The sequence below is a fragment of the Euprymna scolopes genome, chromosome 2, assembly GCF_053919585.1.
Source record: "Euprymna scolopes isolate OS-2025 chromosome 2, ASM5391958v1, whole genome shotgun sequence".
Taxonomy (NCBI): Eukaryota; Metazoa; Mollusca; class Cephalopoda; order Sepiida; family Sepiolidae; genus Euprymna; species Euprymna scolopes.
In genome coordinates, this window is record NC_136483.1 from 16520128 (window position 1) to 16544927 (window position 24800).

Genomic DNA, 24800 nt, shown 5'->3' on the forward strand with positions numbered 1-24800 from the left:
CTAGGCATCTACAATTACAAGACCGACCCAGACTGGTCCAAATAAAGATGACGAAGGCCTTCAAAAACCTTGTTGTAAAAGTGAACGAGATCAACAGATGCTTCGTTAACAGAAATAAACCATGCAACATATGGGGAAGCATGGTTTATCCAAGCAAAACTCCTTCCCCAAACATCAGAAAGGAAAAAAGGAGCACACAGGAGGCCTAAACCAAATGAACCAATCTGGAAAACCAAACTCCAAAAAAAGAATAAATGGTCTCAGAAAAGAAATATCCCAGATATCTTCTTTCCTTCTGACCGAAAATCTCGGGCAAAATTTAAAGAAGAAGGTGAGAACTTTAAAATCTCGATACTCCCTTCAAACCACGAACCAGCTAAGATCCCATATAGCAGAAAACCAGGCAAACGTGGAGGGCTTAGCTGCACAAATAAAAAATAAACAACAAAAAATTGAGTCCAGGTCCATAAACAGGTTGTTTGACAGAAACCCAAGGATAGTGTACCGAAATCTCATGAGAGATAATATCAAAGTAACATTACCACCAACACAAGAACAGATCGATAAATTCTGGAGGCCACTTTATGAGGACCCAAAACAACATTGGAGAGGGAGTGGATAGGCACAATAAAAAGAGCCGTCAAGTGCAAGAAAAAAATGCCAGCGTTGGAAATTATCAAGGCAGCTGTAAAAAATTAAAAAAAATAATCCATTACATCAACTTGAAAAGCCCAGGAATTGGTAGCATCCCAAATTTCTGGCTGAAAAAGCTGACGGCACTACACCAACACTATGCCCTGGCATTCAACCGAATTATTGGTGGCAAAGAAGAACCACCAGAATGACTCACTATTGGCAAAACGACTCTCATACCCAAGAGCCAGGAAACACATTTGTCAAATAAATACCGACCTATCTACTGCCTTTCAAATACAAATGGCTTACTGGAATAATTGCCGACGGAATTTAACAGCATTTGACCGATGGTGAATACCTTGAGAGGGAACAGAAAGGGTGCGTGAAAAACAAGCTTGGGAGAAAAGATCAACTTCTTCTGAATAATACCATTCTGAAAGACTGTAGGAAGTGGCAAAGAAACCTGTCAATGGCCTGGATTGACTACAAAAAGGCATTTGACAGTGTGCCTCATTCCTGGATATTGCAGTGTCTGGATCTGTATAATGTCCATGAGAACATAAGATCTTTTATTACAAAACAAATAATGTGGCAAACACATGTGACCACACATGTGACAATACAGTCTTCATCCAGCGAGGCATATTTCAAGGCGATAGCCTACCACCACAACTATTTTTCCTTGCAATCGATCCACTCAGCAAGCTTCTAAAAAAATGTTATGCTGGGTACAATCTCACTAGAGGTAGAAGAAAAGATGAAAGTAAAAGAGTGAATCATTTACTCTTCATGGACGATCTAAAACTCCATGCAGAGACAGAAAAATACCTGGTCTCCCTGATAGAAATTGTGAAAACGTTCTCAGAGGATATCTGCATGGAGTTTGGATTTGACAAATGTGCTAAATGCACAATAAAAAAGGGGGAAAAAACAACATCCGAACATCTTCAGATCAATGACAGCCTCATTGAAGATTTGAGAGAGGATTCCACATACAAATATGTCGCTTGCGTGACACTGCTGTCCGAACTTTCACTTTCTGGTTACCACTTGACGCGTCTTCTCTCCACTCCAAAACGAACTTCTGCAACTTTAGCTTTTCTCTCCCCGAATCCGACTTTTCTCTTCTACAAATACAACTTCTCTGCTCGCAATCTAACTTCAGAATGCCTTCCTTCCCCAAATCACTCCTCTTTTATCTCCAATCAGGAGCATCTCATTTGCATACCTCGTGGTCACCCTGTAGGCATATAAAGAAACAGGGCAGCCATTTTTGTTTCTTTCTTCTTCATTATGAACACGAGGTAAGCCACACAAAAACGCGGTCGGTCGTTCTTGTTTCTTTTTTTCTTCATTTACACCACAAATACCTCGGCATTGAAGAAAACATAAATGTGGAACATAATACGAGAAGGAGATGTAGGGCAGAACGTCTGAAAAGATCCTCAAATCTGAACCCCTAAAAACAAAATTATGGCTATAAATCAGCTTGCAATACCTGTGATCACATAGGGTTTTGGTATTATAGACTGGCCTAAATATGACATAAATAGGCTCGATACAAAGACCAGGAAACAACTATCCCTACATAAGGTAACATACCGAAACGAATACATGGACAGGATATACCTACCATGAAAAGAAGGGGGTTAAGACCTCACTGAATTCAACCATGCATATCAAGCCTTTATATAGTAAACATGGGTCAATACATTAAAAGTTCAACGGACATGACAATGGAAATGGTCAAAGACCATCATGATCATCTTTCTCAACAAACCTCAATCACAAAACTTGCTGAAAACTTTCGAGGATTCATACCAGAGAACACTGTCGATGTACATGATAAACCAGCGACATAGATGGCAAGAAAAAATACACCGAAATGGAGATAGAGACAAGAAAACAAGGATGGAAACAAAATAAGCGAGCAGGGAAGTTCCTAGACGAGCTGAACCAGGAGTAAATAGATAAGGCTGCTTCACTCCAATGTCTCAAGAGTGTGAGACTTCCATTTGATGAGGAAAGACTCATTGTAGCCGGGCAAGATCAGTGCTTACTCACTAATGGCTGGCCTACAAACAAATGGCTAGTGTAGGCTTTGCCACTTAGTGATTGAAAGCCCAAGCCATCTAATGTCTGCATGCCCAATCTTATTGGCAGATGGCCTTTACACTGCTTGTCACAACAAAGTATGTAAGTACCTCCACTGGCAGATCTGTGGAGAGGTGCAGCTTGACAGATCAACGAACATCTGGGAACATGAACCACCACTGATAACATCAAACGGAAAAGTGACCATGTTCTATGACAAAGACATACAGGCGGGTAGATACATAAAAGACAAGGCCATCAAACCAGATATTGTAATATGGAACAAACCCAAAATAACTGCGCTCATTATCGATGTCACAGTCCCAAATGATTTTGGCCTTAACAGAGCTGAACGGAAAAAGATAACAAAATATCAGGACCTAAAAAATGATCTAAAAACGACATGGTCTCTGAAAGAAAAAAACATTATACCAGTTGTGATAGGAGCAACTGGCTTAATAAAAAAAGGATCTTCATAAATTCTTAGAAGCAATCCCTGGAAGATCAAGCTGTAATGAAATACAAATAGCAGCCATAAAGGGAACAGTATATATTCTGAAAAGAGCCCTCAGATATAAATTTAAATCATAACAGAATCAAGTGTTAGCTCCGGGAGGGATTAATCCCTTGATCTCTTTAAACTTACTGAAGTAAAATTAAAAACAAACGAGAATTTTAATGCCTAGTTAGAAGCTATTATGTATCTAAGGTCTACTTTGATTTTTTTATGGCAACCTGGTATGAGGATACTTCCTTCTATAAGAAACCCTGATTAAACATTGTATTCACAGCCCAAATAAGATCTCCTCGGTATGGCTACTACACACTGGCTTATATGAGGAATGGTGCACCTTTTCCAAGTGATGTTGTTTCTGGTAATAGCACTATTATGTTATTAGCTTCACGGAAAATACCGGTTAATCTTGCTGATAGTTGATTATTTTGATTATTGTTGTTTGGATAGAAAAATGTTTGATATGGCAGTTCTGTTTGAGAAGAATAAAAATAGTTGCATTAAATAGTTTTCAGGAATGTAACTTGATGGATGAAATGTCATTCTGATAGTTATGTTTTCACTAAGAATGTTAGAACATAAACAAAGATACGTGACAAAAACCTAGCAAGGATCTTTAAGCTACATGTAGTGATAAAATAATAAATTTTAAGTTTACACATAGGAAGTTAGTTAAGTCAATCAGTAACTGAAAATTGTGTAGTAGAGGCAGACGTCATGGGAGCACTGGACTGGATAAATGAACATATGTAGCTGTGGAGAAGGGAAGAGCGTGTCAGTCTCGGAACCAACAACTAGCATCTACAATTAATTTAAATATGAAACAACTTGTTTTTTGCTTGTTTTTTTTTTGTGAGAAACATGGCTACATTTCAGGAGCACGTTGGAACAGACAAAGATGGTTGTGATTCAAGGTATGTCGTTCTTTGTCCAGCACAAATGTAAAAGATGTTTATCCATCCGTCTGTATATAAACTGTTTAGTATGTCGACACCAACAAAACTCATTATACACACATCAACTAGAGAAACATTTATACATCAGACGGTAGTATATTTGAAGACGTCACGCACGTTCACTTGACACAAAATACATGAACACAAATAGACGACACATTAACAAGATAAAGAGACTCATTATGCACAATTCGCATATATATACTCGTTATATAACCCAGTATACAACATAAGCTGGATACTCTACCAGACTAGATGAATTCTTGTTCTGGAATCTGGTAAGACCAAGAAACCACAAGAAAGATATGCTATAATACAAGTAAGTGGTCATTTGAAGTCAAATGAATTCAAATAAAATTTAAAAAAAAAAAAAAAGAGATGCGGCGGCATACAGAGGAAAGAAGTGCCAGAGCAGTGACCACAAACATCCAAATTCAAACAATCTCATTTTTTTCATATTTCTTAGTACTAGGACTTATACTTGAGTCTTTGGAGAATGCAATCAAGGAGTTGGCCTTTGACATTACCATTGAACAGATTTTACAAACTGATTTCCAAATTAACCTATCTCTGACCAGGTTTTTATTTATCCCTCTTTTTATCATCAGACCTTGGCATGCCACTGCTTTCACATGTAATCAAGAAGTTTTCTTACCTGTCCGAATATTCCTATTGTGTGTCCGCCGATGTCTGATAAGACAACACTACAATCTGACGATGCGGAAAGAATCAAATTGTTCTGATTTCGTTCAAACAGATACAAAGAGTTTATCATGTCAATGTGTGGCTTGAATTTCGTTTTCAAAGCTAAAACATAAATAAAATGATAAAATGAATATGAGAAATAAATTGCTTGTTTTTCTTAAAAAAAAAACAAACTTTGTTTAAATTACAAAAAAAAAGTTTTTTTTGCAGTGATGGTAGCTAGCTAAATTCTTGATGAAAATGTTTTAAAGGTATGGGAGCACTGGAGATTGGAACTCAGTCAAGCACCTGCAAGGAAAATAACAAAGAGAAAGACTAGCGACCTCAGCAACAGATTTGATATGTTTCCCTTTCATATTGAAAGTCAGTGCGATGAACTTATCAAGACAAAGATATTCATTTCAACAAATGAGGTAAAATAAAGATCCAAGCGTTGATTGAAAAATGTCTCAAAAAGACACTTGCCAAAAAGTCCCCCCAAAAAACAGAAGAGAAAGAAAGCCTAAAAGACTATGAACACACAAATGTGATACCAGAAAATGTCATTTAATCCTGTGGTCCCGTAAGTGTCCAGAAGAAACGATAACTCGATAATTAGTGGAAACAAAATACATTGAACAGAAAAGCAAATATGACAAATAAAAAGTGTTGATATACGTCAGTCCGATTGCTACAAGTGCATGCCTTGTGCTTAACTATGTGTTCACACTAAGAGACATATTCTCCTGATCTTTATAGTATAGTTTATTATTATTGTTGTGGTGGCACACATTTATTTGCATATGTGGATAGTAATTACACATAAATAGGAAGACTCAGTTAGTCTGAGTATGTGTTCACCAGAAGCCACCGAAGGCCGCCGAGAGCAGATATGTTTCTCCAGCAAAGACTCTCTTATTTGACACCATTATGTAAATATTCTGTAAACATACCTTTTCCTAATACACTTCTTATTTGATCTTTGTTTGTTGAGTCGTCATTTGTATTGCTTTCTACGTTACTTGTTTCAACCTGCAAACTTAACAATTATCTATAGGGTGGACACACCACAACATGTGGAACCATTCAAATAATATGTACAATTATAGTCATGGTCGCAATGGTTATAATGATGCTAATGATTACAGATAAAAGTGGTTCATAAATTATTTAATGGATCGATTGGAATATTCCGGAAGCTGAAAGATATTCCAGACATCCTATGTCTTCAAAGGTATTTGGTAATTTCCTCATTAAGCATTTACGGTTCTGTGAACGAAAGTCCATTTTTAAGTATGCTTCGATGAGAATCTAAAACTTTGGAGCTAACAATTTCAGATTTGCCAATGATGAGATGCCATTATCAAACATATGCCTCAACCTGTAGCACCATGAATTCTTTGATTATACAGAACTCAATCATAACCTTCAAACGGTTTCCAATTATTGAAATGCTAAAAAGAAATGGAACTTTGAAGCCAATTTTACATTGTAGTATGTCTTCGGAAACATCGTTTTATTTAGATTCTTCAGACTATTGTTCTCATCTTGAGTGTTATTTTCACAACGTTTCGATAAATGTAACCTCCGACCTTCTTCAGATGTATCTTGTGAGGGCCCGAGGCACAGTGGATAGAGTATTTGGTAAAATTCAGTTGTAGGTTACACTCTTCTAGAGATTCAATCTTCAGTGCAGACGACACTAAAAATGCTATCATGAATTACTTACAGTCATGGCTGATAGAACAAGAACATGCTACCCCTGTGACTTTCTTCAGGTGTATTTTGTTGAACTTGGTAATCTTTATGTTAAACAGAACCTTTTATTTAATCCACAGGAGCCGCATGCTCTTGTTCTGTCAGCCATGACTGGGTCTTAGGCAAGAATAGCTTGGCAGCGCCTATCTCTCTCCAAGCTTTGGTCACCCATTTTAATATTGACCAGGCTCAACGTCACTTAACTTCGGTGATCTAACGAGTGCCGACGTGTAAATGTGAATATGCTGTATATCTCATCTTTTATAATTAAGTCGTATTCCTGTCTGTCTGTTTGTCACAATTTAATTAATATATTACAAAAAGTACACTGTTTCACAAATTAACTTTCATGCTGGAAACGAACGTTTGCACACTTATATTAGCATGATTTCTACGTATACTATTTATTCAAAGGAAATCTACTTCGAGAAGTAGCCTTATTTGCATATTACGTTAAAGAAAATCTAACTAATTGATCTCATTAATGTTATTGTTTGTTGCAAAAAAAAAGTTTTATCGTTCTATTTAGAAATATTATTAAAAGTTGATTTGATTTACTTTTAATTTATATTTAAATTGTTTTATTTGATATACTTTTAATTTATATTTAAATGTTTTATTTGATTTACTTTTAATTTATATTTAAATTGTTTTATTTGATTTACTTTTAATTTATATTTAAATTGTTTTATTTGATATACTTTTAATCTATATTTAAATTGTTTTATTTGATATACTTTTAATTTATATTTAAATTGTTTTATTTGATATACTTTTAATTTATATTTAAATTGTTTTATTTGATATACTTTTAATTTATATTTAAATTGTTTTATTTGATTTACTTTTAATTTATATTTAAATTGTTTTATTTGATTTACTTTTAATTTATATTTAAATTGTTTTATTTGATTTACTTTTAATTTATATTTAAATGTTTTATTTGATTTACTTTTAATTTATATTTAAATGGTTTTATTTGATTTACTTTTAATTTATATTTAAATTGTTTTATTTGATATACTTTTAATTTATATTTAAATTGTTTTATTTGATTTACTTTTAATTTATATTTAAATTGTTTTATTTGATTTACTTTTAATTTATATTTAAATTGTTTTATTTGATATACTTTTAATTTATATTTAAATTGTTTTATTTGATTTACTTTTAATTTATATTTAAATGGTTTTATTTGATTTACTTTTAATTTATATTTAAATTGTTTTATTTGATATACTTTTAATTTATATTTAAATGGTTTTATTTGATTTACTTTTAATTTATATTTAAATTGTTTTATTTGATTTACTTTTAATTTATATTTAAATGGTTTTATTTGATTTACTTTTAATTTATATTTAAATTGTTTTATTTGATTTACTTTTAATTTATATTTAAATTGTTTTATTTGATATACTTTTAATTTATATTTAAATGGTTTTATTTGATTTACTTTTAATTTATATTTAAATTGTTTTATTTGATTTACTTTTAATTTATATTTAAATTGTTTTATTTGATTTACTTTTAATTTATATTTAAATGGTTTTATTTGATTTACTTTTAATTTATATTTAAATTGTTTTATTTGATTTACTTTTAATTTATATTTAAATTGTTTTATTTGATTTACTTTTAATTTATATTTAAATTGTTTTATTTGATTTACTTTTAATTTATATTTAAATTGTTTTATTTGATTTACTTTTAATTTATATTTAAATGGTTTTATTTGATATACTTTTAATTTATATTTAAATTGTTTTATTTGATTTACTTTTAATTTATATTTAAATTGTTTTATTTGATTTACTTTTAATTTATATTTAAATTGTTTTATTTGATTTACTTTTAATTTATATTTAAATTGTTTTATTTGATTTACTTTTAATTTATATTTAAATTGTTTTATTTGATTTACTTTTAATTTATATTTAAATTGTTTTATTTGATTTACTTTTAATTTATATTTAAATTGTTTTATTTTATTTACTTTTAATTTATATTTAAATTGTTTTATTTGATTTACTTTTAATTTATATTTAAATTGTTTTATTTGATTTACTTTTAATTTATATTTAAATTGTTTTATTTTATTTACTTTTAATTTATATTTAAATTGTTTTATTTGATTTACTTTTAATTTATATTTAAATGGTTTTATTTGATATACTTTTAATTTATATTTAAATTGTTTTATTTGATTTACTTTTAATTTATATTTAAATTGTTTTATTTGATTTACTTTTAATTTATATTTAAATGGTTTTATTTGATATACTTTTAATTTATATTTAAATTGTTTTATTTGATTTACTTTTAATTTATATTTAAATTGTTTTATTTGATTTACTTTTAATTTATATTTAAATGGTTTTATTTGATATACTTTTAATTTATATTTAAATTGTTTTATTTGATTTACTTTTAATTTATATTTAAATTGTTTTATTTGATTTACTTTTAATTTATATTTAAATTGTTTTATTTGATTTACTTTTAATTTATATTTAAATTGTTTTATTTGATATACTTTTAATTTATATTTAAATTGTTTTATTTGATTTACTTTTAATTTATATTTAAATTGTTTTATTTGATTTACTTTTAATTTATATTTAAATGGTTTTATTTGATATACTTTTAATTTATATTTAAATTGTTTTATTTGATATACTTTTAATTTATATTAAAATTGTTTTATTTTATTTACTTTTAATTTATATTTAAATTGTTTTATTTGATTTACTTTTAATTTATATTTAAATTGTTTTATTTTATTTACTTTTAATTTATATTTAAATGGTTTTATTTGATATACTTTTAATTTATATTTAAATTGTTTTATTTGATTTACTTTTAATTTATATTTAAATTGTTTTATTTGATTTACTTTTAATTTATATTTAAATGGTTTTATTTGATATACTTTTAATTTATATTTAAATGGTTTTATTTGATTTACTTTTAATTTATATTTAAATTGTTTTATTTGATTTACTTTTAATTTATATTTAAATTGTTTTATTTGATATACTTTTAATCTATATTTAAAGTTAATTTACTTTTCATTTATGTTTAACATTGATTAATTTAATATGTTTTTAATTTAATTTATTAAATTTACTTTTTATTTAAAGCTCATTCATTTAATTTATATTTAATTTATTTGCAATTATTATTATCAGACACCAGTTGCTTTTAGAAATGGAAATAAGTTTATTTACTTTATCTCTAAGAGTTATTTCCCCTTTAAATATAAAGTCCCCCCCCCCCGTTTAATTTTCATAGACGGAAATGGATGTGTATTGTGCTTTCATAAATCCAACATATGGTCCACTTTCATGAAAATCATAAGTTAGATTACTTGGTGTTTCTTAAATAATGTGTCTAAACTCTCTGCCTGCCAATATGTTTCAACCTGGCAACAGCTCGTGTTTGTATTAATGTACAAAACCGAAGATAATTTGCAGCACCTACAAATAAAATACAAATATTTGTTGGCTGATCCAGATGTGTATATATATATGTATGTTGGCTTGTAGTGAAACCTGTCCAAAACAAGATAAAAACAAATTTTCAGACTATTATTTACCACAAAATAATAAATTAAAAAAATCCCCATTTTAAATGCATTCTTCGTGGTGCAAATTATTCTTTAAGTGTAAAGAATTGATTTTTTGATTATTTGAGGAAGGAAGTCAGATCACTTGAGATTTTGGTCGGTATTTTGGTTAAAGGCAATTTGCCTCAGGCATGACTCAAAATAGCCTTGGTCATCCTTTTTTTTTTTTTTTTTTTTTTATTACCTTTTCACCCCAAACAAGGCATATTGCCACTTTGTTGTAGGGGTCTACTATCAGGGACATGGGCATCAGGGGTACTGTGTAGGGAGTTGGGCAGCAAGATGTCGGTTCACATTGCACTTGAACTTCTGCATGTCAGTACAGTTGGGGAAGCAGGGACCCGGCAGGGAATTCCAAAGTCTAGCTGTCCTGGGGAAGAAACTACTGGAGTAGAAGGCTCTCTTACATCTAGGGATCTCAACTGTGAAGGGGTGGGATTTAGCTGCTTGTCGGGTTTGTTGGGGGGTATTTACGTCGAGGGGGCACAAGTGCTTGCTGTTCGTCAGAGAATTCACCACTAAAGTACTCGTAGAAAAGGCAGAGGGATCCAACATTTCGTCGATGTGACAGGGGCTGAAGTTTAGATGACAATTCAGGACCTATTAGATTGTTTTGAACCTTGTCTAGGAGCGAGAGACTAGTGGTAGATGCACCAACCCAAATATGACAACAATACTCCATACATGGGCGAATGGTGGCCTTATAGAGGTATAGGATACTTTCGGGCATTAGTATCTTTCTAGCACGGTAGAGAGAGCGTACCTTCTTCGCAGCGGTCCTGGCGATACTCTCGATGCAATTGTTCCAACTCATGTTTCCTGAGAGCGTTAGGCTGAGGAGTTTAAAGGATGTACTTTCAGATAAAGAGTCATTGACCATTGCTATTGGTTGTAGAGAAGGTTTCTTGTAATTATTGAAGGAAACGAGTTTTGTCTTGGCAGCATTGAATGTGACCATCCATTTTTGTCCCCATTCTACTACAGATCGGAGGTCATCCTCTAGTGTTTTTGCTATTTCTTTAGATATGTGTTCATTTGTTTTTCTGTCATGTCTGTTATAGAGTACATCAGCATATATACCCATCTCAGAGTCAATTTTGTCAGGGAGATAATTTATGAATATTAGGAATAACAGAGGTCCCACGATAGACCCCTGAAGCACTCCCGCATTTATATTGCATTGTTTAGATGTACTACCGTCGAGGGCAACCTGGATTTTTTTTCTTATCTAAGGAGGATTTAATTATGTCATGTATTCTTCCAGTGTTCCTTAGGAAAAGTGTCCCTCTCTCTCACTGAAATACATTTTTATCAACTCTTTCTTCTCTTTCTTTCCTGTCTATTTTTCAACCCCATCATCTACTTACCCCATTAGCACCACCAAAAAAACAAAAAAACAAAAACAAAAAAAACGTCCAATGGTGGGAACTTTGGGGAATGTAGGGTCACTTCCGAGTTATCATTACTCCCAGGTTCTCTCTAAGCTGCAGTAGTAGTACCTGTTTGCAGAGTGGTTATAAAATATGGTTTCAATGAACAAAAAGTAATCCTAAAATCTTAGTATATATATATATATATATATATATATATATATATATATATATATATAGATAGATAGATGGACCCTCCCATTGATTTCGACGTATGAGCTCCATCACAATAAGTTGCCTGGAAATCCACACAGATGATCTTTTTATAGCGGTGAAAACTTTGTACAGAAAAAAAACACACTTTTTGGTACAACTGCTATTTTTTTTCCATTGCAATGGCTGCAACAAGACAGAGCAAACAGTAGACATGTTTTACATAAGAGTTTTTCCTCCTCCCAGATGCATATCTTAACAAATTGTTAAATGTAAATGCTTTAAGTAATGAATCTAACTTTTGAAAATTGTTCTCTCAAGACTCTTTAACAAATGCCTTAACAAATCTTGTTTTCCTGGCTGCTGGAAAACTGCTTCTGTGGTATCAGTTTACCAAAACTCTGGTTAAAGGATTGACCCATTAAATTATCATCCAATTAACCTCCTCCCTCTTTTCGCATAAATATTTGAGTCCTTAATTAATCAAGCTCTAGTCCACCACCTTACAGCTACTAAACTTGTGTCAGACCACCAATATGGATTTAGGCAAGCCCGTTCTACTGCAGATATTCTAACTGTAATCTCTGAACATTTATACCAAGCACTAGATAAGGCAAGGGAGGAGAGGGGAGAGCAGTAGCCCTAGATATATCTAAGGCTTTTGACAGGGTATGGCACAATGGTCTTCTGATGAAAATAAAATCCTATGGTATTACTGGACAAATGCTTAGCATAATTAGATCCTTCTTAAATGAGAGAATCCAGGTTGTCCTCGATGGGCGTACATCCAAAAAATTTGATATAAATCCTTAGGGATTGATCCTTGAGCCTTTATTATTTCTGATATTCATAAATGACTTACCTGATAAAATTGTCTCTGAGATGGGTATATTTGCCGACGACACCACGCTCTATAGCAGGCACGTGGGGAAAACTAATGAGCACATATCTAAGTAAGGTAATGGCCGAAACCCTAGAGGAAGATCTTCAGTCTGTAGTGGAATGGGGTCATAAATGGATGGTAATGTTCAACGCTGCCAAGACAAAGCTAGTTTCCTTTAATAATTACATGAAACCTTACTAACCACCAATAGTTATGGATAGAGATATTTTACCTGAGCACTGTTCAAGCTCCTTGGCTTAATGTTCACAAGAAACATGAGTTGGAATAGATACATTGAGATCACTGCTAAGGCTGCTACAAAGAAGGTAGGCTCTCTCTATCGTGCTAGAAAGTTACTTACGCCTGTATCTCTACAAAGCCACCATTCGCCCATGTATGGAGTACTACTCTCACATTTGGGCTGGTGCATCTGCTACTAGTCTCTCACTCCTGAACAGGGCCCAAAAGAGAGTTGTCAACCTAACAGGTCCTGAACTGTTGTCTAAGCTTCAGCCCCTGTCCCATCGACAAAATGTTGCATCCCTCTGCCTGTTTTACAAGTATTTTTATGGTGGATGATCTGACAAACTACAAGCTCTTGTACCCCCTCAACGTAAATACCCTCGACAAACTCGACAAGCAGCAAACTCCCACCTCTACACAGTAGAGATTCCTAGATGTAAGATAGTCTTCTACTCTAATAGCTTCTTCCCCAGAACTGCTAGGCTTTGGAATTCCCTTCTGAGTTCCTACTTCCCCAACTGTACTGATATGCAGAAGTTCAAGTGTAATGTGAACAGACATCTTTCTGCTAAACTCCTTACATAGTACCCCTGGAACTTGGGTCCCCCATACATCAAAGTGGCAATATGCCTTGTTTGGGGTGAAAATGTAATATAAAAAAAAAAAAATGTAATAAAAAAACAAACAAAAAAAAACAATTAAATATTAAATTTGCTTTAACACGGATGAATTTTGCGGTCTAACTGAAGCAGAAAACAAAAATGTAAGCAGGTAACACTTCAAAGGCCATAAACGAACAAGTTCTCTCTGATTTTCTCTCCTCTGATCTTGATCACGTGGTACAATAGGGAAAGTGGTGGCTGGTTAATTTTAATGCATCTAAAACTAAACTTCTATCTTTCCATCATCAATGCTCTGATCCCTGTCTGGCAACAATCGAAATGAATGGCTCTCATCTTGGGGAGGCTCCATGTTTTGACAAACTTCTTTGTCAGATCTTCACTCCTGTTCCGAGATGGAACACGTACATCAAATCTGTTGCTAGGGCTGCTGGGAAAATGGTGGGATTATTCTACTGCTCTGGTAGATATCTCAATGCTGATGCAATTCTCTACTCATATGAGAGCTGAGGACGTCCAAAGATGGAATGCCACATCTGGGCAGAAGTTGCTAGAAGCATCTTATCTTGCTTTGACAGAGTTCAAAATAAACCGAGCCCAATGGGGGATGCCCTTTTTTCTTTCTTGCAACCTCTTTCCCACAGAAGAGACATTGCGAGCCTGTCTCTGCTTTCTCATCATTTTCTTGGCAAGTGCTCACCTGAGCTCCAATCTATGTTCTGACTTTCACGGAAAACACTCGTCTATCTGCAACCACTATCAATAATTTCCTCCACTGTTTATCTGTGCCTAAACCTAAACATAGATTCCATGAACAAAGCTTTTTTCTTAGAACTACACACCCGTGAAACTCTGTTCCATTTTCCTGCTTTTCAACTAACTACAATATGGTTGTCATGAACAAATCCTTGATAAGGCATCCCCTTAAATAATCCAATTCACCAAATTTTTACTACTAACGATGACTGACATGTTCCCCTTGACCACTGTACACTCATTAACCCTTATCCTCGAGTGGCCTCCGGGCCTTGGTAAGTGGTGAATTCTTTGTAAAAAAAAAATTATTAATCTCTATCAAACATTTTCTCAGCATACTGTAGGATATAATCGATCATATCTTAACTGTCTCTCACTGATTGATTGATCTTCTCTTGTTGCACCCTTGTGCCATTCCTTCTAGACATTCCTTCTGCTTTTTTATGTTCATGAGTGTGCGATGAACGTGGCGAGCCTGCACATGGATGGAGTATTTGAAGTGGCTGTGACTTACTTATCCTCACCATTTGCCTAGCGTGTATTTTGAAAATTAAGGAAATGTCAAAGTGCTACGTTACTAATGAGGATAGAAACTGCAAGAAGCTAATGCACCTCAATAAGAAAAAGGTAAATCCACAAATTACCTGCATTCTCATTGGTTAAAACGTGAACCAATGAATTATCTGTATTCTCATTGATTAAAAAGAATTAAATGACAGCTGAATCCAAACTATTGATCAAACCAGACACATACTCGAACAACGATTCACCTCCTCCCTTGAGGCTTGCATTTACAAATATCTGTGGACTTAGAACTAACAGATGATGTAGAATCATTTCTCCTAGCAAACTCCTTGGATCCTCCATCCCCTCTAACATCTTTAACATGTCTGGTTATCTTACCTTCAGTCGTAAGGACTCTGAAAGACACATGCAAAAATTTGGGAGTCTATATTCGTAACACACTCCCCATGACTATGCAATCTAAACTAGAATCAGATGATCTGGCCTTCATGTGCTTTAAATTAACATAACGTTAGCTACCTATAATTTCCTTATTCTCCCTCGACCCAGAACTGTACTCTAATCAATCATGTCTCTTATAGCATAGATGTAGCACTCTCCCTTGACACTAGCGCCCAAATACATATATTTGATAACTTTAACACCCACCATAATAATTGGTTTGGCTTCTCTAACTACATAAACACAGCTGGTAGCATAATCCATAACTTTTCTATATCCCATTCCTTGGCAGTAACATTCCCGACCTGTCTCCAAGATCGTCAGGGCCAGCCAGGCTCACTTCTGGATCCATTTCTGACAACAGCTTCCGAGGATTGTGTAGCAAATGCCCATTGCCCACTCGGGAATGCTGATCATGCTGTGATAATGATAGACATCACTCTAAACTGGATGAATACTTAATATAATTACATCCTTCTTAAATAAGAGAAGAATCTAGGTTGTCCTCAATAGTCATAAGTCCAAACAATATGATATAAATGCGGGTGTACCTCGGGAGTCTATCCTTGGACTTTAATTATTAATTAATATTCATTGACCTCCCTAATAAAATAGTTTGAGATGGGCATATTTGTCAACGACACCACACTCTATAACAGGCATGAGGGGAAAATGAATGAACACATATCCAAGCCAATAGCGGGAACCATAGATGCAGATTCTAATCTATAGTAGAATGGGGTCAAAAATAGATGGTAATGTTCAATGCTATCAAGATTAAAATTGTTTCCTCTAATAATTACAAGAAACCTTCTCAACCATGAATAGTTATACATTACCTGAAAGTACTTCATTCAAACTCCCGGGCTTAACGTTCACAAGGATACTATATAGGGAGTTGAGCAGCAAGATGTCTGTTCACATTACACTTGAACTTCTGCATATCAGTACAGTTGGGGAAGTAGGAATTCAGAAGGGAATTCCAAAGCCTAGCAGTTCTGGGGAAGAAGCTATTAGAGTACAAGACTATCTTACATCTAGGAATCTCTACTGTGTAGGGTGGGACTTTGCTGCTTGTCGAGTTTATCGAGGGTATTTATGTTGAGGGGGTACAAGAGCTTGTAGCTTGTCAGAGCATCCACCATTAAAATACTTGTAAAATAGACTGAGGAATACAACATTTCATCGATGGGACAGAGGTTGAAGCTTAGATGACAGTTCAGGACTTATCAGGTTGGTGACTCTCTTTTGAACCCTGTCCAGGTGCGAGAGACTAGTAGCAGATGCACCAACCCAATCAATGTACTCCATACATAGGCAAATGGTGGCCTTATAGAGGTACAAGATACTTTCAGGTGTAAGTAACTTTCTAGCACGTTAGAAAGAGCCCACCTTCTTCACAGCAGCCTTGGCAATGCTCTCAATGTTTCTATTCCAACTCATGTTTGCTGCGAACATTAAGCTGAGGAGTTTGAACAAAGTACTTTCAAGTAATGTACCTTTAGCCATAACTCTCCACTTATCTCGGCATTGTTTTCAGTTGTCCTGGACTTCTCCTTGCCATTGGATTCAAGCAGTGCCGATTCAGGAGAGTATGGTTGGTATTGCGCAATCCTTGCCTCACAATTGCACATGAAGCTGCCTCTACAGGAAGTATTCTTTCTCTTTGGCTGACTGAATGGAGGCATCGACATGATGATTTCTAACCACTTTAGAAAGATTAGAAAAACAAAAAAAAACTTGATAAATGGCTGCCTCACAAATTGAACGCCAAAAGGTCATGCTGACTGTTTGGTGGTCCGCAACCAGTTTTATCCATTAGTTTTTTTTAATGCAGGTGAAACTATTACGGCAGAGAAATACTGTCAACAAATGGATGAATTGCATCAGAAACTTCAACGACAACACCCAGCATTAGTTAAGAGAAAAGGCCGAATTCTCCTCCATGACGATGCTTGCTTGCATATTACTAAACCGACCCTGCAAAAGTTGAACGAATTGGGCTATAAAACTGCCTCATCCACCATACTCCTCAGTCTTCTCATCTACTGACTACCACTGTTTCAAGCATCTTTACAACTTTCTGCATGAGAAATGCTTCAAAAACCTAAGTGAGATCAAAAACGCCTTCAGTGATTTCATTGCCACCAGAACGCAAGATTTTTACATAACTGACATAAGCGTTCCCAAAAGTGTGTTCATTCTGATGGTGCTTATTTCGATCAATAAAGTTTTGTTTGAGCCGAGATATGTTCATCTAAATTTAAAAGTTAAACACCGTAAAAACTTTATTATCAACCTGATATTTAATGCCTATAATTTGTTGACTTGAAATGAAGGCAACAAGGAAAGAAGCAAGAAAACAAAACGTCCAGTGATTTGTGTATTATTTTTAACTAAAGCAACAAATCAATTATTATTTTCATACAAATCAATTATAATTTTCATACAAATCAATTATAATTTTCATACTAATCAATTATTGTTTTCATACAAATCAATTATTATTTTAATACAAATCAATTATTATTTTAATACAAATCAATTATTATTTTAATAAACATCAATTATTATTTTCATACAAATCAATTATTATTTTCATACAAATCAATTATAATTTTCATACTAATCAATTATTGTTTTCATACAAATCAATTATTATGTTAATACAAATCAATTATTATTTTAATAAAAATCAATTATTATTTTCATACAAATCAATTATTATTTTCATACAAATCAATTATTATTGTCATACAAATCAATTATTATTTTCATACTAATCAATTATTATTTTCATACTAATCAATTATTATTTTCATACTCATCAATTAATATTTTCATACAAATCAATTATTATTTTCATACTAATCAATTATTATTTTCGTACAAATCAATTATTATTTTCATACAAATCAATTATTATTTTCATACAAATGAATTATTATTTTCATACAAATCAATTATTATTTTCATACAAATATATAATTATTTTCATACAAATCAATTATTATTTTCATACCAATCAATTATTATTTTCATACAAATAAATTATTATTTTCATACAAATCAATTATTATTTTCATACAAATCAATTATTATTTTCATACAAATCAATTATTATTTTCATACAAATCAATTATCATTTTCATACAAATCAATTAATATTTTCATACAAATCAATTAATATTTTCATACAAAAAAATTATTATTTTCATACAAATCAATTATTATTTTCATACAAATCAATTATAATTTTCATACAAATATATAATTATTTTCATACAAATCAATAATTATTTTCATACAAATCAATTATTATTTTCATACAAATCAATTATTATTTTCATACAAATAAATTATTATTTTCATACAAATCAATTATTATTTTCATACAAATCAATTAATATTTTCATACAAATCAATTAATATTTTCATACAAATATATAATTATTTTCATACAAATCAATTATTATTTTCATACAAATCAATTATTATTTTCGTACAAATCAATTATTATTTTCATACAAATCAATTATTATTTTCGTACAAATCAATTTTTTTTTATACAAATCAATTATTATTTTCATACTAATCAATTATTATTTTCATACAAATCAATTATTATTTTCATACAAATCAATTATTATTTTCATACTAATTTATTATTATTTTCATACAAATCAATTATTATTGTAATAAAAATCAATTATTATTTTCATACTAATTAATTATTATTTTCATACTAATAAATTATTATTTAGATACAAATCAATTATTATTTTCATACACATCAATTACTATTTTCATACTCATAAATTATTATTTTCATACTAATTAATTATTATTTTCATACAAATAAATTATTATATTCATACAAATCAATTATTATTTTCATACAAATCAATTATTATTTTAATACTATATAATTATTATTTTCATACTAATCAATTATTATTTCCATACTAATTTATTATCATTTTCATACTAATCAATTGTTATTTTCATACTAATCAATTATTATTTTCATACAAATCAATTATTATTTTCATACTAATCAATTATTTTCATACAAATCAATTATTGTCATACAAATAAATTATCATTTTCATACTAATCAATTATTATTTTCATACAAATCAATAATTATTTTCATACTAATCAATTATCATTTTCATACAAATCAATTATTATTTTCATACTAATCAATTATTATTTTCATACAAATCAATTATTATTTTCATACAAATCAATTATTATTTTCATACTAATTTATTATTATTTTCATACAAATCAATTATTATTGTAATACAAATCAATTATTATTTTCATACTAATTATTATTTTCATACTAATAAATTATTATTTAGATACAAATTTATTATTATTTACATACACATCAATTACTATTTTCATACTAATTAATTATTTTCATACTAATTAATTATTATTTTCATACTAATTAATTATTATTTTCATACAAATTATTATTATATTCATACAAATCAATTATTATTTTCATACAAATCAATTATTATTTTGATACTATATAATTATTATTTTAATACTAATCAATTATTATTTTCATACTAATTAATTATAATTTTCATACTAATCAATTGTTATTTTCATACTAATCAATTATTATTTTCATACAAATCAATTATTATTTTCATACTAATCAATTATTTTCATACAAATCAATTATTGTCATACAAATAAATTATCATTTTCATACTAATCAATTATTATTTTCATACAAATCAATAATTATTTTCATACTAATCAATTATCATTTTCATACAAATCAATTATTATTTTCATACTAATCAATTATTATTTTCATACAAATCAATTGTAATTTTCATACAAATTAATTATTACTCCATACAAAATAATTATTATTTTCATACAAACAATTATTATTTTCATACTAAATAATTATCATTTTCATACTAATCAATTATTATTTTCATAGCAATCAATTATTATTTTCATACTAATCAATGTTTATTTTCATACTAATAAATAATAATTTTCATACAAATCAATTATTATTTCCATACTAATCAATTATTTTTTACATACAAATCAATTATTATTTTCACACAAATCCATTATTATTTTCACACAAATCAATTATTATTTTAATACTAATATATTATTATTTTTATACAAATCAATTATTATTTTCATACTAATCAATTATTATTTTCATACTAATCAATTATTATTTTAATACTAATCAATTATTATTTTAATACTAATTATATTATTATTTTCATACTAATCAATTATTATTTTCATACTAATAAATTATTATTTTCATACTAATAAATTATTATTTTCATACATTTTCATACTAATCAATTATTATTTTCATACATTGTCATACTAATCAATTATTAGTTTCATAGAATTCAATTATTATTTTCATACAAATCAATTATTATTTTCATACAAATCAATTATTATTTTCATACTAATTAATTATTGTTTTCATACTAATCAATTATAATTTTCATACTAATCAATTATTATTTTCATACTAATCAATTATTATTTTAATACTTATTATATTTATGTTTTCATACAAATCAATTATCATTTTCATACAAATCAATTATTATTTTCATACAAATCAATTATAATTTTCATACAAATCAATTATTATTTTCATACAAATCAATTAATATTTTCATACAAATCAATTAATATTTTCATACAAATCAATTATTATTTTCATACAAATCAATTATTATTTTCATACAAATCAATTATTATTTTCATACAAATGAATTAATATTTTCATACAAATCAATTATTGTTTTAATACAAATATATAATTATTTTCATACAAATCAATTATTATTTTCATACAAATCAATTATTATTTTCGTACAAATCAATTATTATTTTCATACAAATCAATTATTATTTTCGTACACATCAATTATTATTTTCATACAAATCAATTATTATTTTCATACTAATCAATTATGATTTTCATACAAATCAATTATTATTTTAATACAAATCAATTATTATTTTCACATAAATCCATTATTATTTTAACCCAAATCAATTATTATTTAAATACTAATATATTATTATTTTCATACTAATTAATTATTATTTTTATACAAATCAATTATTATTTTCATACTAATCAATTATTATTTTAATACTAATCAATTATTATTTTAATACTAATTATATTATTATTTTCATACTAATCAATTATTATTTTTATACTAATAAATTATTATTTTCATACATTTTAATACTAATCAATTATTATTTTCATACATTGTCATACTAATCAATTATTATTGTCATACAAATCAATTATTATTTTCATACTAATTAATTAATTTTTTCATACTAATCAATTATTATTTTCATACTTACTAATTATTATTTACATACACATTAATTAATTTTTTCATACAAATCAATTATTATGTTCACACTAATCAATTATTATTTTCATACAAATCAATTATTTTCATACAAATAAATTATTATTTTCATACTAATCAATTATTTTCATACAAATCAATTATAATTTTTATGCTAATCAATTATTATTTTCATATAAATCAATTATTATTTTCATACAAATCAAATATAATTTTTATGCTAATCAATTATTATTTTCATACAAATCATTTATTATTTTGATACAAATCAATTATTATTTTCGTACAAATCAATTATTATTTTCGTACAAATCAATTATTATTTTCGTACAAATCAATTATTATTTTCGTACAAATCAATTATTATTTTCGTACAAATCAATTATTATTTTTATACAAATCAATTATTATTTTCATACAAATCAATTATTATTTTCATACTAATCAATGATTATTTTCATACTAATCAATTGTTATTTTCATACTAATCAATTATTATTTTCGTACAAATCAATTTTTATTTTCATACAAATCAATTATTATTTTCATACAAATCAATTATTATTTTCATACAAATCAATTATAATTTTCATGCTAATCAATTATTATTTTCATACAAATCAATTATAAGTTTCATACTAATCAATTATTATTTTAATACAAATAAATTATTTTTTTCATACAAATCAATTATTATTTTCATACTAATCAATTATTATTTTCATACTAATTTATTATTATTGTCATACTAATTAATTATTATTTTCATACAAATCAATTGTAATTTTCATACTAATTAATTATTATTTTCATACAAATCAATTATAATTTTCATACAAATTAATTATTATTTCATACAAAATAATTATTATTTTCATACAAACAATTATTTTTTTCATACTAAATAATTATTATTTTCATCCTAATCAATTATTATTTTCATACTAATCAATTATTATTTTCATACTAATCAATTATTATTTTCATACTAATCAATTATCATTTTCATACAAATCAATTTTTATTTTCACACAAATCAATTATTATTTTAATACTAATTAATTATTATTTCCATACTAATTAATTATTATTTTTATACAAATCAATTATTATTTTCATACTAATCAATTATTATTTTCATACTAATCAATTATTATTTTCATACTAATCAATTATTATTTTCATACAAATCAATTATTTTCATACAAATAAATTATTATTTTCATACTAATCAATTATTGTCATACTAATCAATTATTATTTTCATCCTAATCAATTATTATTTTCATACAAATCAATCATTATTTTCATAATAATGTATTATCATTTTAATACAAATACATCATTATTTTCATACAAATCAATTATTATTTTAATACTAATTAATTATTATTTCTATACTAAGCAATTATTATTTACATACAAATAAATTATTATTTTCATACAAATCAATTACTATTTTCATACTAATTAATTATTATTTTTATACTAATTAATCATTATTTTAATACTTATCAATTACTATATTCATACAAATCAATTATTATTTTCATACTAATCAATTATTATTTTCATACTAATCAGTTATAATTTTCACACTAATCAATTATTATTTTCATACTAATCAATTATTATTTTAATACTTATTATATTTATGTTTTCATACAAATCAATTATCATTTTCATACAAATCAATTATTATTTTCATACAAATAAATTATTATTTTCATACTAATTAATTATTATTTTCATACAAATCAATTATTATTTTCATACAAATCAATTATTTTTTTTTTACAAATCAATTATTATTTTCATACTAATCAATTATCATTTTCATAAAAATCAATTATTATTTTCATACAAATCAATTATTATTTTCATACAAATCAATTATTATTTTCATACTAATCAATTATTATTTTCATACTTATCAATTATTATTTACATACAAATCAATTATTATTTTCATACAAATCAATTATTATTTTCATTCTTAATAATTATTATTTTCATACAAATCAATTATTATTTTTTTACAAATCAATTATTATTTTTATACTAATCAATTATCAGTTTCATACAAATCAATTATTATTTTCATACAGATCAATTATTATTTTCATACAGATCAATTATTATTTTCATACTAATCAATTATTATTTTCATACTAATCAATTATTATTTTCATACTAATCAATTATAATTTTCATACTAATCAATTATTATTTTCATACAAATCAATTATTATTTTCATACAAATCAATTATTATTTTCGTACAAATCAATTATTATTTTTATACAAATCAATTATTATTTTCATACTAATCAATTATCATTTTAATACTAATCAATTATTATTTTCATACTAATCAATTGTTATTTTCATACTAATTAATTATTATTTTCATACTAATAAATTATTATTTTCACACTAATCAATTGTTATTTTCATATTAATCAATTATTATTTTCATATAAATCAATTATTATTTTCATACAAATCAATTATTATTTTCGTACAAATCAATTATTATTTTCGTACAAATCAATTATTATTTTCGTACAAATCAATTATTATTTTTATACAAATCAATTATTATTTTCATACAAATCAATTATTATTTTCCTACTAATCAATTATTATTTTCATACTAATCAATTGTTATTTTCATACTAATCAATTATTATTTTCATATAAATCAATTATTATTTTCATACAAATCAATTATTATTTTCGTACAAATCAATTATTATTTTCGTACAAATCAATTTTTATTTTCATACAAATCAATTATTATTTTCATACGAATCAATTATTATTTTAATACAAATCAATTATAATTTTCATGCTAATCAATTATTATTTTCATACAAATCAATTATAATTTTCATACTAATCAATTATTATTTTAATACAAATAAATTATTTTTTTAATACAAATCAATTATTATTTTCATACTAATCAATTATTATTTTCATACTAATCAATTATTATTGTCATACAAATCAATTATTTTCATACTAATCAATTATTATTTTCATACAAATCAAT

General features: G+C 27.9%; 1 protein-coding gene across 1 annotated transcript in view; it reads right to left on the bottom strand.

The window, feature by feature from the left end:
• The window catches only part of LOC145289182 (cilia- and flagella-associated protein 337-like), a 1233457-nt gene that overhangs the window by 464182 nt on the left and 744475 nt on the right, over window positions 1–24800 (bottom strand). Inside the window, exon 23 of the mRNA XM_080136389.1 lies at window positions 4856–5007. Within this exon, the coding sequence (XP_079992515.1) occupies window positions 4856–5007 (152 nt within the window). The remainder of the gene's footprint in view (window positions 1–4855; window positions 5008–24800) is intronic.